Source organism: Taudactylus pleione, unplaced genomic scaffold, assembly GCF_031769625.1.
Source record: "Taudactylus pleione unplaced genomic scaffold, aTauple2 ptg000130l, whole genome shotgun sequence".
NCBI classification, from domain to species: Eukaryota; Metazoa; Chordata; class Amphibia; order Anura; family Myobatrachidae; genus Taudactylus; species Taudactylus pleione.
The window spans coordinates 4,054,841-4,073,185 of NW_028284532.1; the positions used below are offsets into that span (position 1 = coordinate 4,054,841).

General features: G+C 45.5%; 1 protein-coding gene across 1 annotated transcript in view; it reads right to left on the reverse strand.

The window, feature by feature from the left end:
- Positions 1-18,345, reverse strand: part of LOC148523516 (signal transducer and activator of transcription 2-like) — a 123,619-nt gene that overhangs the window by 15,471 nt on the left and 89,803 nt on the right. Inside the window, exons 17-19 of the mRNA XM_088473147.1 lie at positions 12,258-12,352; positions 6,983-7,122; positions 6,597-6,785 (exon numbers count right to left, since the gene is read on the reverse strand). Of these exons, the coding sequence (XP_088329273.1) occupies positions 6,597-6,785; positions 6,983-7,122; positions 12,258-12,352 (424 nt within the window). The remainder of the gene's footprint in view (positions 1-6,596; positions 6,786-6,982; positions 7,123-12,257; positions 12,353-18,345) is intronic.

Genomic DNA, 18,345 nt, shown 5'->3' on the forward strand with positions numbered 1-18,345 from the left:
AGGAGTCAAAACAGAGTAGTAGCTCCCACATGCAGGCCCGGCGACAGGGGGGGGGGGGGGGGGACTAAGGGCACAGCCATACCGGGCCCCACGCTTCTAGGGGCCCACAGACAAACCTAATGGAACTGCTGCCTGCTCTGCTATTCCAGTGATGCGGGGTGCACTGCAGGCATGTTCTGGCCCCATCACTTCATGGTCCATCACAGGCAGATGGGGCCCAAACATGCCTGCATCGCACACTACACAGTGGTGTTGGAATGTCCGGCGGCAATACACTGCTGTGGGTCCTAACACAGGAGGCGGTCTGACGGCTCTCATCCCCTATTTTCCCCTCACGTCTGCTCCGTCCCCTCCTCTTACCTACTCTATCACATTGCTGCTGCCGGGGGCTGACGTCACACTCTGGTAACCGGCCCCGGCATAAAACTCAGTGTGTTCCAATTCCTGTAAGGAGAAGTTCCCTTAACCATCTCTGCAGAAGACGTAGATGAAAGGTAAGAGAGAGTCTCTCTCTTGCACACTCTCCTATATTTTGGCATCACTTTCTTTTATTTAAAAATAGTCGCAGGCAAATAGCTGATATTGAAGACGTTACAATGTTAGCATATTTCACAAATATGCTCTACAGTATCTCAATCTGTCAAACCATATTTTGTATACTGTAAAACAGTAATGTACTGTACACAGTGCTGGCCCCCTCTTATACCGAACTGATATGTTCTGTGTTTAATGAAAAGTTGGCCCAAAATGACCCACCCATCCTGCTTTATATGCAATTATCATTTTTTCTTTTGAGATATATTGTGAGAGGGGAGGAAGGGGTGCTTGCAGCATCTATAGGGAGAAGGAAGGGGTTCTTTCAGCATCTACAGAGAGGAGTAAGGGGTGCTTGCAGCATCTATACAGAGGAGTAAGGGGTGCTTGCAGCATCTATAGAGAGGAGTAAGGGGTGCTTGCAGCATCTATACAGAGGAGTAAGGGGTGCTTGCAGCATCTATAGAGAGGAGTAAGGGGTGCTTGCAGCATCTATAGAGAGGAGTAAGGGGCGCTTGCAGCATCTATAGAGAGGAGTAAGGGGCGCTTGCAGCATCTATAGAGAGGAGTAAGGGGCGCTTGCAGCATCTATAGAGAGGAGTAAGGGGTGCTTGCAGCATCTATAGAGAGGAGTAAGGGGTGCTTGCAGCATCTATAGAGAGGAGTAAGGGGTGCTTGCAGCATCTATAGAGAGGAGTAAGGGGTGCTTGCAGCATCTATAGAGAGGAGTAAGGGGTGCTTGCAGGATCTATAGAGAGGAGTAAGGGGTTCTTTCAGCATCTATAGGGAGAAGGAAGGGGTTCTTTCAGCATCTACAGAGAGGAGTAAGGGGTGCTTGCAGCATCTATAGAGTGGAGTAAGGGGTGCTTGCTGCATCTATAGGGAGAAGGAAGGGGTTCTTTCAGCATCTACAGAGAGGAGTAAGGGGTGCTTGCAGCATCTATAGAGAGGAGTAAGGGGTGCTTGCAGCATCTACAGAGAGGAGTAAGGGGCGCATGCAGCATCTATAGAGAGGAGAAAGGGCAGAGGCGTCACTAGGGTTGGTGTCACCCGGTGCTGTAATGCACGGTGACACCCCCAACACCCCAAAAAAAAATCGGGACCATGGTGCGCAACTCCGCGAACTCTTCCCCCTTACCAGTCCAGCAGTCACACTATGCTCCTCACGGAATGCCAGGCGCACCCGGCAGGCGTGTCGATGCCACGCCCGATATTCTGGGTAGCAATGCTTAAAGTGGTCCTAGAGATGTGGTGGAACGACCCCCCCATCCCCCGGTGATTTATCAATAAAAGGACAGCATGCGCCTAAGGCGTGTAGCGCAAAAAAGGGGCGTGATCTTGAAAGAAAGGGACATGGTCATACAATACTATCCCCAATTCAAATTACGCCACACAGTAGCACAATCTTATCCACATTACACCGCACCTAGTGCTAGAGATTCACATTACACCATAAAGTAGTGTCCCTTATTTATGTTCTGACACACCGTAGTGCCCATTTCACACAATGACCACATTATTGACACTTATACACAATGCCCACAGTAGTAGTGCCCCTTATTCAATGCCCCCAGTAATAGTGCCCATTATGCAGTTTCCCCTTTATTAATATCCCTTTATGCAATGCCCCCTGTAGTTGTGCCCAATATGCAATGCTTCCTGTATTAGAACCCATTATGCAATGCCTCCTATATTAAAGCCCATTATGCAATGCTTCCTGTATTAGAGTCCCTGATGCTGTGCCCCCAGTAGCTCCCCTTATGCAGTGCCCCCTATAGTGCCCTTATACAGTACCCCCAGTAGCACCCCTTATACAGTGCCCCCTATAGTGCCCTTATACAGTACCCCCAGTAGCACCCCTTATACAGTGCCCCCTTTAGTGCCCTTATACAGTACCCCAGTAGTGCCCTTATACAGTACCCCAGTAGCACCCCTTATACAGTGCCCCCTATAGTGCCCTTATACAGTACCCCAGTAGCACCCCTTATACAGTGCCCCCCATAGTGCCCTTATACAGTGCCCCCTTTAGTGCCCTTATACAGTACCCCAGAAGTGCCCTTATACAGTACCCCCAGTAGCACGCCTTATACAGTGCCCCCTATAGTGCCCTTATACAGTACCCCAGTAGCACCCCTTATACAGTGCCCTTATACAGTGCCCCAGTAGTGCCCTTATACAGTACCCCCAGGAGCTCCCCTTATGCAGTGCCCCATATGCTGTGCCCTCTATAATACCCTTATGCTGTACCCCCAGAACACCCCCAGTAATGCCCCTTATGCTGTGCCCCCTCCTCTGTGCAATACTACTTACCAATCATCAGGATGTCCAGGCTGGCTTCCACCAGGAGGGTTCTGGGCGCGCACCTGCTTCTTCCTCATGCCGCGCGTGTGATGACGTCACCGCGGCCGGCGTCCAGAGCAACACACAGGCACATAGAGATGCTCTGTGCCTGTGTGTGGCTCTGGACGCCGGCCGCGGTGAGAGAACCAAGTGACCCCCGGCGGCGGCGGCGTGCAGGACCTCGGTGGTGCAGAGGAAGAGGGTGTGCTAGCAGCAGGTGCGGCCCGCGGGTCTGTATGCTGCTCTTTTTGGTGTCACCCCCTTGAAGGGTGACACCCGATGCGGGCCGCACCCCCCTTCTGACGCCACTGAGTAAGGGACGCTTGCAGCATCTATAGAGAGGAGTAAGGGGTGCTTGCAGCATCTATAGAGAGGAGTAAGGGGTGCTTGCAGCATCTACAGAGAGGAGTAAGGGGTGCTTGCAGCATCTATAGAGAGGAGCAAGGGGTGCTTGCAGCATCTATAGAGGAGTAAGGTGTGCTTGCAGCATCTATAGAGAGGAGTAAGGGGCGCTTGCAGCATCTATAGAGAGGAGGAAGGGGCGCTTGCAGCATCTATAGAGAGGAGTAAGGGGTGCTTTCAGCATCTATAGAGAGGAGTAAGGGGTGCTTGCAGCATCTATAGAGAGGAGTAAGGGGTGCTTGCAGCATCTACAGAGAGGAGTATGGGGTGCTTGCAGCATCTACAGAGAGGAGTAAGGGGTGCTTGCAGCATCTATAGAAGCCTCTCTGCAGAAGAACTAGGTGAAAGGTAAGAGAGTCTCTCTCTCTCCCTTCTACCCCTACCCATTACCCTCTTCCTTTTACCCTTACCATATCACCCTCTGTTTCTCCCAATTACCCTCTGTTTGTCACCCTTTCCCTGTCATCCAATGCTTCTCCCCATCACCATCACCCTATAGGTGCGTACACACGGAACGATAGAACCGGGGATGGGGGGGCCATAAAAAAAGTGTGTACAGGGCCCCATGAGTTCTGTTGCCGGCCCTGCCCACATGTAGGTCACAGAATTTCAACAGGTAAAAGGCATCTTAAAGAAATAATACAGATCTTTAGGAATTATTTTAGGTTGAAATTTAGTTCTTAAAGAGAGCTGTTATGCCCGCACGCGTACAATTAGTTGGATATAGACTTAATACACTGTACATGGGGCTTTGCTGCACTGTTTACACCCAGTTTGACATGGGATAATCCCGCCCCCTGTCCTTCTAACGACTTTGATTAATTTATTGTGCATGTGAACAAACCTGATCCTGGTTCACACTTAACATTACATGCAGTGGCAATAGTTGTGTTTTGGTTCCTCGTCCACACTCTGCCAAGCTGAGTAAGGGATTCTTTCTTTTCTGCTTTTATATTGTCTATTCATGGAGCACAGAGCATAAAAGGGTTCTCAATAAAATTAATGAATAGTTCATAATACAAATCTGACGTCCCTTCCCCCACCTTATGCAGGTCCAACCAAAGAACCCCTTCATGTTGATCAGGGCCGGCCCAAGACAAATTTTTTAGGTAAGCAAAAAAAAATGTAAGTGCCCCAAGGGGTACCAATGCACGGGCCGAATGCTCACACCCAGAAAAAAAATAAAGGAGCATGGTCTAGTGGGAAACAATACATCCCCACCCCATATAATAATACACCCAACACCTCTCACATAATATTAATAACCCCCATCCCACATGATACATCCCCACCCACATAATACACAGCACAACCCTCAAATAACATTAATAAACCACCACCCAACATAACACACCCTCACCCCACATAATACACAGCACACTCCTGTAATAACAATATACCACCACACCACATAATAAAAAACACCACTCCTCAGATCACATTAATATATCTCCACCTCTCAAATAATATTAATAACCCCCATCCCACATGATACAGCACACCCCTCAAACAACATTAATAAACCACCACCACACATAATAATACAACCCACACATTGCAAATAACGATAATATACCAGGTTCACATCACATAATACACCACCACCCCTCAGATCACATTAATATACCCACCACCCAATATAATACACAGCACATCCCTCAAGTAACATTAACCCCCCACCCCACATAATATACAGCACACCCCTCAAATAACATTAATAAACCCCCACCCAACATAACACACCACCACAGTGACAGTGCATACATACAGTCAGTCAGTGACAGTGGACACATACCTTTTTATAGAGGCACTGCACTGAGACAGGCTGCAGGACACGGCACCCTGTCCATCCACGATTAGCAGCAGCAGCCAGCAGGTCGTCCCCTGAAGACAGCACGCAGGACAGCCCTGGATGCAGGTACAGTTGGCCGCGGTGGTGTGGTGGCGCTTGTGTGACGTCACACGCCGCGACCTCACACAGTGCAGAGGAGGAGTTCTGAACGGTGCAGAGAGGGCTTGTGAAGCCTTCTACTGCGCCTTAATTACTGTACTACGCACACATAGGGTCCGGGGACACTGGCGGCGGAGCTGGAGAGTTCTCTCTACTCCAGTGTCTGTGGCCGCTCCGCGTTCCCGGCGGCTATTCACGGCGCCCTCTGCCGGCTGGCGCTCTACGCACCTGCGTAGTCGGCGTAATGGGCGGGCCGGCCCTGATGTTGATGTAGCAGGAGAGCACTGGATTAGAGCAAGCACTACGTCTTCATTAGCTCAAAAGTAAAACAGACCAATAAACTAATATACTTATCTTTATCAAATTCTTTTAAAACCACTATGGGGCGTGATCAATTAAGTGCGAAAAGCCCGTTTCTGCGGAAAAGTATCGCCGGTGACGTCATTTTGCCAGGCGAAAACTTATCCCCATATTCAATTCCAAAGAATTTTCGCCGGTGCGGAAAGTCAATGCATTGGAATAAGCTAAAAAATTTTGTCTATGAAAGCGGTCGAAAAAAAGTGCAGAATTGGGGGTTTGGGGTGCAAACTTGCGGGAACCACCCTGCACCCTTGGGACAGCCCCCCCAAAGGTAAACTGTGTCAAAAAAAAAGCAAAAAACAAAACTTAACACCCCAAAAAAAGCACTTTCATTTTGGGGCGAAAAAGTACAAAGTTGGGGGACAAACTTAAAAACTAGCGAAATAGACTCCAGGAGGTCCCCAAGTATTCCCCAGGTGTTTTTAAGTTTGCAGGTGGTTGGGGCAGGTGGATTTTTTACGTTTTTTAAAACGTCACTTTAGCAACTTTAAAATATGCTAGCACCCATTTTCATGTACCTACTTATGTTCTCCAAAAAAACCTACAACATGCTATTCTTCACCACTTGTGCAAAGACGCTAATTAGCAGCTATTGAGATAATTTAAGTACCCCAAATACCTTCAGCAGGCCTATTGGAGGGTATCTATAGTGATCCCCAATGTCAGTGCATCTTTTGGGGGGTGTCAGGCGGATTTCCCCAAATCTGACAGAACTTTGCGCCAGGTCCGAATTCGCCAGGTCCCGTTTTCAACGATTTCTAATTAAATACAGGGATAAGCGAGGACGAGCGCAATACTTTATCCCATGGAAAACCAGCAATGTCGGCAAAAAGTCCGGCATGCGAAAAGTACGGGACTTTTCGCACCTAATTGAATATGCCCCTATGTGTTAAACAATCATTCTTTTACACATCACAAGCATTTTAGAATTAGTGGTGCCACAAAAGTGTGTTCAATTCAAACTCATATAAAAATGCTGACATTGAAAGGACATGTTATACATACTTACTGTTTGTTGCCTGCACATTGTGTGACCCAAATGCCTCATCCTTGGGGATGTTGGGATACAGATATTTAAGTGGATTCTCTCTGAGGTTTTCCCCTATCAAAACTTGGTAGTTGCAGATGATCTCAGCAAAGTGGAATTTCTTTAACTCCTCCTTTGTGTATGGTTCCACAGAGTGGATAAAATAAGTTCCTGAAACATGAGACGTCAGGGGGTGGGGTGTTACATGCCTCACAGACCAATCATGTACAGTAGGTGGCAAATTGACTCTGATTACTCATTAAAATGCCACCAAATTCAAATAAATCAGGTGTGAATAATGTTGATAGAGACTATGGCCAAAACGAACACTTGATATTACTTGATTACGGTACTCTGGTATCACATACCATCAGGATAATGGTCCACCCAGGAATATGTAATTCCTCCATCGCAAATGCTTTCACTAAAGCGAAGCAGGAAAGTGCCCTGTTGCATGGTCTTCAGAAGAGCATCCACCGTATTGCGACTCACAAATCCCATCACATAGCTGTGAGAATAAGAAATAGGTAAGAGGGAGAACTTTATATTTAGCAGAAACGGTCAGACACTATTTAAGCTTAACACAATAAAATTATTAGATTTGTAAAGTGGACACAGGTTATCTTACAGTATGGAAAGCACAATAAGGGAAAGATCTGGAAGAAATAAGGTGCATCCAAAGCAGATAGAACAGGATTGACATTTATGCTAGTTTAAACTATTTATTTATGCTAATAAATAAATAAAAATAAAGTAAATATAATAGTTTAGTATGGGTGATGATACCCATATGGTGGGTACACACTAGACGATATGCTCCCTGAGCGATATCGTCTAGTGTGTCCTTGGCAGGGTGTGCTCAATGTCGTTCATGACATTGAGCACACCCGCTGAACAATATCATTAACGATATCGTTCAGTGACGGGCTCTCTAACCCATTCCCCAACATGCAGCAACCTGACGACATCGTCAGGTTGGCCTGCATGTTATCCCGATGAACGATGATGACGAACGACCCGCGGGAACGCACGTCGTCGTTATCGTTCATCGCTTTTGTGTATAAAATGGATGATAAAGTGGACGACAACGATATCGTTATCGTTCAGTCGTCCACTTTAATCGCCCAGTGTGTACCCACCAATACAGTATAAGGACAATTTGTGAGGGTTGTATTTAAATGAAGCAAAGGGGTTTTTTTTGCAGTTTTTGTTTAATAACATTTTAGCACATTGATAACATACATGAGAAAGAAATTGGACAACTTTACTATAGTCTGAACATAGCAAAAACCAGTACATAAATGAAGGATCATAGATATATGGTCAACAATTCAACATAAGTGTGCACATAGGCGTGGTATGATTAAAGCAAAATAAATATATATATATATATATATATATATATATACATACACACACACACACACACACAGTATATACAGTCAGGTGCATAAATATTGGGACATTGACAGAATTTTCATATTTTGGCCTCTATTCACCACCACAATGGCTTTGAAATTAAACAAACAAGATGTGCTTTAACTGCAGGCTTTCAGATTTAATTTGGGGGTAATTACATCCAAATCAGATGAACGGTGTAGGAATTACAACGGTTTCTATATGTGCCTCCCACTTTTTAAGGGGCCAAAAGTAATGGGACTATCAACTCAAAAGCTATTTCATGGACAGGTGTGGGCTATTCCCTCGTTATTTCATTATCAATTAAGCAGGAAAAGGTCTGGAGTTGATTCTAGGTGTGACATTTGCATTTAGAATCAGTTGCTGTCAACTCTCAATATGAGATCCAAAGAGCTGTCACCATTAGTGAAGCAAGCCATCATTAGGCTGAAAAATCAAAACAAACCCATCAGAGAGATAGCAAAAACATTAGGTGTGGCCAAATCAACTGTTTGGAACATTCTTAAAAAGAAAGAACGCACCGGAGAGATCAGCAACACCAAAAGACCTGGAAGACCACGGAAAACAACTGTGGTGGATGACAGAAGAATTATTTCCCTGGTGAAGAAAAACCGCTTCACAACAGTTGGCCAAATCAAGAACACTCTCCAGGAGGTAGGTGTATATGTGTCAAAGTCAACAATCAAGAGAAGACTTCACCACAAGATGTAAACCATTGGTGAGCCACAAAAACAGGAAAACCAGATTAGAGTTTGCCAAACAACATCTAAAAAATCCATTACAGTTCTGGAACAACATCCTATGGACAGATGAGACAAAGATCAACTTGTACCAGAGTGATGGGAAGAGAAGAGTATGGAGAAGGAAAGGAACTGCTCATGATCCAAAACATACCACCTCATCAGTGAAGCATGGTGGTGGTAGTGTCATGGCGTGGGCATGTATGGCTGCCAATGGAACTGGTTCCCTTGTATTTATTGATGATGTGACTGCTGACAAAAACAGCAGAATTAATTCTGAAGTGTTTCGGGCAATATTATATGCTCATATTCAGTCAAATGCTTCAGAACTCATTAGACGACACTTCACAGTGTAGATAGACAATAACCCGAAGCATACTGCAAAAGCAACCAAAGAGTTTTTTAAGGCTAAAAAGTGGAATGTTATGCAATGGCCAAGTCAATCCCCTGACCTGAATCCGATTAAGCATGCATTTCACTTGATGAAGACAAAACTGAAGAGAAAATGCCCCAAGAACAAGCAGGAACTGAAGACATTTGCAGTAGAGGCCTGGCAGAGCATCACCAGGGATGAAACCCAGCGTCTGGTGATGTCTAGGCGTTTCAGACTTCAGTCTGTAATTGCCTGCAAAGGATTTGCAACAAAGTATTAAAAAGTGAAAGTTAGATTTATGATTGTTTAGTTTGCCCCATTACTTTTGGCCCCTTAAACAGTGGGAGGCACATATAGAAACCGTTGTGATTCCTACCGTTCACCTGAGTTGGATGTATTACCCTCAAATTAAATCTGAAAGTCTGCAGGTAAAGCACATCTTGTTTGTTTCATTTCAAAGCCATTGTGGTGGTGAATAGAGGCCAAAATCTGAAAATTCTGTCAATGTCCCAATATTTATGCACCTGACTGTATGTATGTATGTATGTATGTATGTATGTATGTATGTATGTATGTATATATATATATATATATATATATTTAAAGATAATTTATCACCTTTGGTATTTTGTACATTTTATTTATTCTTAGTTACAAATAAAAATATCAGATAATAATGTATTTGCCCCCACTTGTTTAATACATAGAAGAAAGAACTTTAACTGCAATTATAGTCTAACAGTATACTGGTAAATTACTCGGTGTCTGACAAAGTTGACCCTAGCATGAGTTTGTTTGAGTGATAGGGGTCTATTCATCATCACTTAATTTCTACAAACGAGTGTAATTCCTGAGCTAGGAGTGGTTACTTCTCAAAGGGTATCCTATAAGTCAGTGCTAGTGAAATGAAATTACACTTATACCTGTCTTCCTGCAGAAGAATATCCAATTGTTTAAGTATACAAATATTTTGGTTTTGATGCTAATTGAGCAGATGCCCTGGATTAGAGATGAGTTATTCTGCAAAACTACTATACCTGCATAATAAATAACACTAACTATTTGCTTGTACTGCTTTTAGTGACAGGTATATGTATATTAGCAGTCTCTACCACTGACGCCAATCACATAGGAATAGGTTTTGTTTTGCAATGTTGATTAAAGTGCGACTCCAACTCAATATACAAGTCCTCCTCCCCCTGCTCTTTTAGTATTCACTATAGTCAATACTCTGGGCACTATATGTAGCCTCTCTTTATGGAGATATGCACCCTCGTGTGGCCTGCTGCAGCCTGCCTCTGTGTGATTTCTGCCGGGCTGTGCTATCAAGGGAGCTGGCCTGACAGCTATTGCTGTTTCACCTCTAATATCACTGGAGCATCCCTCTTCTAGAGAGCAGCCTTTCAGCCACGGGGATAGGCTGTGACTCCGCCCACTGTCTGCTTACCACTAACCCTTCACTGGCCTCTCTCTTTCCGTGTCCCCTCCTCCTCAGACAGCCCGGCATGTCTCCTCTCCACCAACACAGCTCCACAGTTGTGCTGATCACTGTCGGCTCTGTTTCTTCCATCCCCACCTGGCATTCAGCTGCCACTGCTGCACCGCTCTGGCCACTGGGACCATCGTTGCTGCTCACTCACCCTAGGAAAAGCTTCTAGAAGCTGCTGCCACAAACTTCTTCCCAGTTAGCAGCCGCAGTTGCTCTCACAGCTCCTGATGTGAGAGGCTTCCTCTCTGGCTCCCCCCCCCCAGGGGGGTTGAGCACCCAAGGAAAGGAACTCCTGACTAACTGTCAACTGCTGCTGGCAGCTGTTATATACCTTTCTCTATATACCTCTGAATATTGTACACAGTATATTCCGGCCATTTTCTTATCTATTTTGACAAGTAAAAATCTATAAAAGCAGCTAAAATCTTGTAATTTGTGTCTGAATTCGTGCCTACAGTATTGTTAACATCCATTTCATTTCCAGACATTTTTCACCACCTCACAATGTTAATTTCACCCATGTTGGGCAAAGACTGCAGCGAGCTGACTGGCTAAACTAAGCGATAGAGCAGCAACACAAACACATTGTCGTTTAAAAGAATATAGCACAGCTATGAAACTTATACCCCTTTCACACTGCATTCCCGGGTCCCACCCGGGATTTTGTACATGGGTCCATCCTGGGTGAGACCCCTTTCAGACTGGCGGCCCGACCTGGCTTATTGCCGTCACCACCATGTGCCAAGCCGACGCTTGGAGAGGAGATCATCTCCAAGCGCGGGCTCTTCACTTCTTTCTATGCTGTGAATGGGACCCAGGTTATCCGTTCACACAGCACCATGAGCCAGGTTGAACCCATGTTCAACCGTGCTCGTTACCTGGGTTGAAATGCTGGCTCGAGCCGGGTTATTTCAACTGGGCCCTTTCACACTGCATAATTACCTGGGTTGCTGCGCGTTTACGCAAAATAATCCGTGTTATTGCTGGCAGCGTGAAAGGGGGAATAGTGGCATGCAGGATGGCAGTTTAATAAACTATAAGACCCTATCAAATGTTTTCATTAATCAAGAAATAATAGCCTAAAAGTTAAAGCCTAGTAAAAAATATAATACATTACCAGGAAGTGGAGATCTAAGTATTTAGTGGCGTAGAAAAAACTATTAAGAAACAAACATCCAAATGTGAGATGATGGTACAGTGTCAGTAGCTCTGACACTGTAACGTAGCAGTATGCTGCAGATACACCACAGTCACACACAGAATATAGATCTGCCACATATCATTTTAATTAGCAGAAGCTGCTTGTGCTTCCTATTCATCCTATACATCCCTTTGCGAGTAAGAGGCATTTTGAAAAAAAAAAGTAGCATGAAAAGACGCTCGATGCTACCGAGTCGCGCCACGGCATGGTGCAACTAGAAGCGCTATTTAACGCGCAAAGAGCCTAGATGTATGAGGACACATCTGTAGATTCCAGAAACTGGGAACATTTATTAGTCACTATATGTGTTCCCAAATATCCTTTATTAACTACCAAGTTTAATATTTTCTGTCTTTTACTTAGTGATACCAAACCGCAGGATCTCATGAAATCATGTACACCCTGCATATTGTCTACATACCCGGCATTCCAGATGTTTTCCAGGTGAGTTTTCACAAGGTCCACAACTGCAGTAAACCATGACCAAAAGGTAAATTCAAATGTGGGCATGTTACCCTGTCAATAATGGACATAGAGAATTATAAATCATCAGAACGGTTTTACACCTGCTAAAAACTTGACATACTGGTATCCTGTATGCAGGGGCGGATTGGCCATTACTTATAGCGGGAAGATTCCCGGTGGGCCGATTGGTGTGTGGGGCCGCTTGTCCCCTGTGGCCCTGCCCCCTTAGCACATCCCCACCCTCCCCAGTCACTGCTTTCTTTCTTGACAGGCAGCCCGCCGGCTGCCTGTCACAGCTACTAGAGCAGTCCGCAGCTGGTATCGCGGGAAGAGAAGAGGCTCCAAGTCCCGCCCAGCTAACAGAGAGCTACGCGCGCCACAACGCCGGACGATGACGTCGCGTAACTCGGAGGCAGAGCGGGTCAGCGTCCGGGACAGACATCAAAAGGTAAGGTCACATCTTTTTAATTCTGGGGGCACATCCACACGGGGGAGGAAGGCACTACACTTCCCAGGCCGCCAGCTGCCCCTGCTAGCCAGACTGTAGACAGGGAAGGGACAGGGTTGGAGAAAGTCGGGGCTGGCCGGGAGACAGGACAAGAGTCACTGAGTGACTCTGATTGAAATTTGCATGACAGCACTGTCATCGGCATCTGCTGCAGCCACTCTGGCAGCTTGCAGTACAGTTTTTTTAAAGACGGACAGGCTGCCCGCAGAGCTGAGGTCACTGGTTGTTAAGGGGAGATTGATTTCTGTGTGGAGGGGCTGATTTGTACTAGGGGGACATGAGTATCTGTCAGTGTGGAGAGGGGTATTCTGTTCTAGGGGGAGATGATCTGTTTGAGGGGAAGGGGAGGGGGTTATTCTGTTCTAAGGAGAGATGTTCTGTCTGAGGGGGAGGGGGTTTATTTTGTGAGATGATGTCTTAGGGGGAGGGGGTTATCTGTTTGAGGGATGGGGGGTTATTTTGTTCTAGGGGGAGGTGATCTGAGGGAGAGGGGGGATTATTATGTTCTAGGGTCTGATGATCTGCCTGAGGGGGAGGGGGGGTTATTCTGATCTAGGGGGAGATGATCTGTCTGAGGGGGAGGGGGGATTATTATGTTCTAGGGGGAGATGATCTGTCTGAGGGGGAGGGAGGTTATTTAGTGCTAAGGGGAGATGATGATCTATCTGGGGAGGGGGATATAATGTGCTAGGCCAGCAGGATGGTCCTGGAGAGACGCAGGAGGATGGTGCCGGAGAGCCATGGGATGATGGTATTGCGGAGACACAGAAGGATAGGGCTGGGGATGGTGCTGGAGAGCCACAGGATGATAGTATTGCAGAGACACTGAAAGATGGTGCTGGAGAGGCGCAGGATGATGGTGTTGCAGAGGCGTAGGGGGATAGCGCCGGAAAGAAGCAGGGAGATAGCTCTGGAGAGACACATGGGGGGGGGGATGGGCTGGAAACACACCAAGGAACACACCAAGGTGATGGTGCTGGAGACACACAAATAGGATGGTAGAGCCACTGGTTCTGTTGGAAGAAAAGATTGGGGGACAGTAATCTTCAGTAAGACAACAATTCTAATGAAACCATATTACTGATGCAAATGGTACCATATGAGCAAATATATTTTATTAATATAAAATTGTTTGATAAGGAAAACTCACATTTTGTCCTCCCCAAACTTCTGTTACTATGTATTATCGGGTTGAACCTCTGTTACATGATGGTGACATTGGCTTTACTGCTACACAAACAGGCGGCTTCCAGACCATGTGATTTTCTACATGAATAATGAATACAGACTCAAGACACTGCCTGTCCAGGAAGGATCAATTTCTTCAGAGGTTCCCTTGTTGCAGAGAAATCATATAGGTAAGAAAATACTCATTCACATGCTTTATGTGCTTATTCACTGGAGAGAGGAACTGTGGGCATGCCCCCAGCATGACGAAATGGGGTTGTCGATTGCGGGCATGGCATTTCACATTAGACCACACCCCTTGTAGCAAGGCCACACCCTACGGCGCGCGCATGTGGGGGCACGTTCGTGCTTTTCCAGGGCCACTTTAAATTCCCAATCCGCCCCTGCCTGTATGCCAATATAAATACATGCATAAAACACAAATGGATATTTAAGTATTACTTTTGAAAATATAACTTTTCATCATAATAAACTTGCAGGAAAGGACTGACTATACAGTAAATTGCTTTGCAAAATAATTAAAACGTTGCTTGAATAAAATATACATCTCTTTCCCAGAAAATAGTTGTTTGTGAGTAGATATCTCATAGAAAGAAATAGTCTGATGCTCACACAAATATTTAGCCCAAAGCAGTCATATTTGCTATCACCATTTTCCCAACAACAGTTGAATGACTGTGGATGAAAATAGCACCAGATTGGTCATGGACTCGTTTTCCTTATACATATTTGCTGCAGCTCAGTGAAGCTTTTTGGACAGCGCTCACTTGTGGGATGCAATTTGCATATTCTTTTAGGGGTGATTTATCAAAGCTTGGATAGAGAAAGTACCAACCAATCAGCTCCTGTCATTTTTCAAACACAGTCTATAAAGTGACATTTAGGAGCTGATTAATTGGTACTTTATCTCTCTCCTTGTTTGGATGCTGAGATTTGGTAGATATGCACAGTTTCTTGTCTTGTGTGAATCAAAGTTTTCACTGTGATATCCAGACACTGACTTCTTTGTGCACTTCCCTAATGTAAGCATGTTAACTTTCTTATACTGTTCTTTTTTTTTTTATTTCCAATATATATTTATTATATTTAGAACATCATATAATCACAAAACAAGTAGTCCGGTGAACATAGTAAATACACTTCTTATACTGTTCTTTAGTGTTTATTTTGTACATGTCCTTCAGATTCACTACCCGACTGATGATTATTTAACAGACTGATTTTTCTTATCAACTGAAAGTGCAGTAAAATCTCCTTATATAACTAAAAAAGTTAACAATGCAGAGGTTAGAATAATAAGAGTTATGGTATAACATACCTTAGTTAACTCTTTTTCTTCGAGGTCCACAGAAACTAATTTGGGGGTATGTAGTTGGAGTGATCCATTGCACCAGTTTACAAGCTCCCAGCATGCATAGGGCCTCCTCCCTATATTCCCCGCCCCCAGCCACAGGCATTCAGTTTGTAACCAAGTCTAGCGTAAAGAGAGGGAAAGTGGAGAAGGAAGTACAATGTACACAAGAAACACTCTAAAAAAAAAAAAAAGAAAAAGAGGGAATCAGTTATACAAAAAGAAAAGGAACAGATCCCAACTGAGGCTAGGTGCGTCAGCGTGGGTGCCTTGTGGGACCCTATGGACCTCAAAGAAAGAGTTAACTAAGGTATGTTATACCATACTCTTATTTTCTTATTCTGGGTCCATAGAGTCCACAGGAACTACTTTGGGGACGTCCTAAAGCAGTTCCCTAAAGGGTGGGGACGCTCCTGAGCAGAGAGGAGAATCTGCCTCCCAAAGGAAGCATCCTGGGAGGCAAAAGTATCAAATGCATAGAATTTGATAAAGGTATGGATGGAAGACCAAGTGGTCACGTTGCACAGCTGTTCCGCAGAGGCCCCATGTCTAACGGCCCACGATGGTCCCACAGACAGAGTAGAATGTGCTGTCACCTTGTTCGGGACAGGGAGATCAGCCTGTGTATAGATCTGAGAAAAAGTCATACACAGCCAACGAGCTAAAGTCTGCTTGTTAGCTGGCCAGCCTAGTTTGTAAAACCCATATAACACAAAGAGCGCATCGGATTTCCTAATGGAGTTGGTACAAGCTACGTAGATACGTAGGGCTCGAACAACATCCAGGGAAGTTTCACCCTTAGAAAGGTTTGAAGACTGAAAGGCCGGAACTACAATTTCCTCATTCATATGAAAACGGGTTACCACCTTTGGAAGGTAATCCGCTCTGGTACGGAGGACAGCTCTATTTTGATGAAAAATCAAATATGGGGAGTGACATGACAGTGCTGTCATATCAGAAACTCTGCGAGCTGAGGAAATAGCGATGAGAAAAAGCGTCTTCGCTGTCAACCATCTAAGGTCCACCTTATCCAAGGGTTCAAAGGGAGAAGCTTGCAACGCCCTGAGAACCAAAGATAAATCCCACGGTGCCACCGGAGGGACAAACGGTGGTTGCAGGCGGAGAACCCCCTGCAAAAATTTTCTAACAACTGGCAGAGTGGCATTTCTGCGTTGGAACCAAACTGACAATGCAGAAACTTGAACTCTCAAGGTAACCAGAAGAAGACTTAAGTCTAGTCCGGCTTGAAGAAAAGAAAGAACTCGGGAGACCCTGAAAACCTTATGGTCAGATTTTTTGTGGGAACACCACTGAAAAAAAGAATGCCAAATCTTGTGATACATGTGGGCGGAAGCAGGCTTCCTCGCCCTAAGCATCGTCTGGATCACAGAAGTAGAAAAACTTTTGGCCCTTAAGACCGAAGAATCAAGAGCCACACCACCAAAGCCAGCCGAGGTAGATCCAAATATAGGCAGGGACACTGCACTAGTAAATCCGGACATAGAGGCAGTAGAAGTGGACTGTTTATGGATAGCCAAGTCAGATCAGTGAACCAATGTTTCCTGGGCCAGACAGGAGCTATTAGTATCATCCTGCCGCCTTCCTGCTTTAACTTTCTGACGACCCTTGGGAGGAGGGAGACTGGAGGAAACAGGTATGCCAACCTGAAGTCCCACCTCACCGCCAGAGCGTTCATGAAGGCGGCTGAGGGGTCCCTTGGTCTGGACCAGTACCAGGGGACCTTGTGGTTGTGATGTGATGCCATGAGGTCTATGTCCAGTAGTCCCCACTTGTACAACTGGAGTTGAAAGACGTCCGGATGAAGAGCCCATTCTCTGGTGTGTATGTCCTGACGACTTAGGAAGTCCGCTTCCCAGATGAGGACTCCTGGGATGAATATTGCCGAGATTGCTGGAAGATGGCATTCTGCCCACTGCAGAATGTTTCGTATGCCTCCCTGATGGTTGATGTAGGCCACTGTGGTCGCGTTGTCGGGCTGAATCTGTACAGGCCTGCCTTGAAGGAGGTCCTGCACCAGAATGAGCGCTCTGTGCACTGCACGAAGCTCCAAAATATTTATTGGTAGGCGACTTTCCTGGGCCATCCACCTTCCCTGAAAGGTGTGATGACTTGTCACCGCTCCCCATCCTCGCAGACTTGCATCTGTTGAGAGAAGTACCCAATCTGGGACCCATAAAGGATGACCCCTGTCTAAATGAGTCATCTGCAGCCACCATGCGAAGGAGAGACGAACCTCTGGCGAGATGCAGATCATCTGAAACCTTATCAGATGATACTGACCATACCAATGAGATACAATCCATTGTTGCAGAGACCTGGAATGGAACTGGGCATAAGCCACCATGTCGAAGGTAGATACCATGAGATCAGTACATGCATCACTGAGTTAACTAACACTTTCTGCAGACTGCGCACTCGAGATTGTAATGCTGCAATCTTGTCCACTGGTAGAAGAATCCTTTGCCCCATGGAATCCAGCAGTGCCCCAAAGTGCACCATCTGCTGAGTTGGAGAAGGAGAAGAATTTTTACAATTGATTATCCAGCCGTGCTCTTGTAAACAGACAATAGTCATTTGGAGATGATGTTGTAACACCTCCTGTGATTGTGCCAATATCAGGAGGTCGTCCAAATATGGCAGTATCCTGACTCCTTGTCATCTGAGATAAGCCGTCATGACTACCATTAGGGGCTGTAGACAGACCAAAGGGTAGAGCCTGAAATTGGTAATGTTGCTGACCTACAGCAAGCCTCAGAAATCCCGGGTGCGATCGTGCAATAGGAATATGCAGATACATATCCTCTATGTCCAGAGAGACCATGAAATCTCCAGGGTCCACTGCCAGCATAATTGACTGTAGTGTTTCCATATGGAACTTGGACACATGGATGAATTTGTTGAGAGACTTCATTTGGTTTCTAGATCACAATCAAATTTGAATAATAACTCCTTCCCTGTTGCGTCACAGGAATGGGG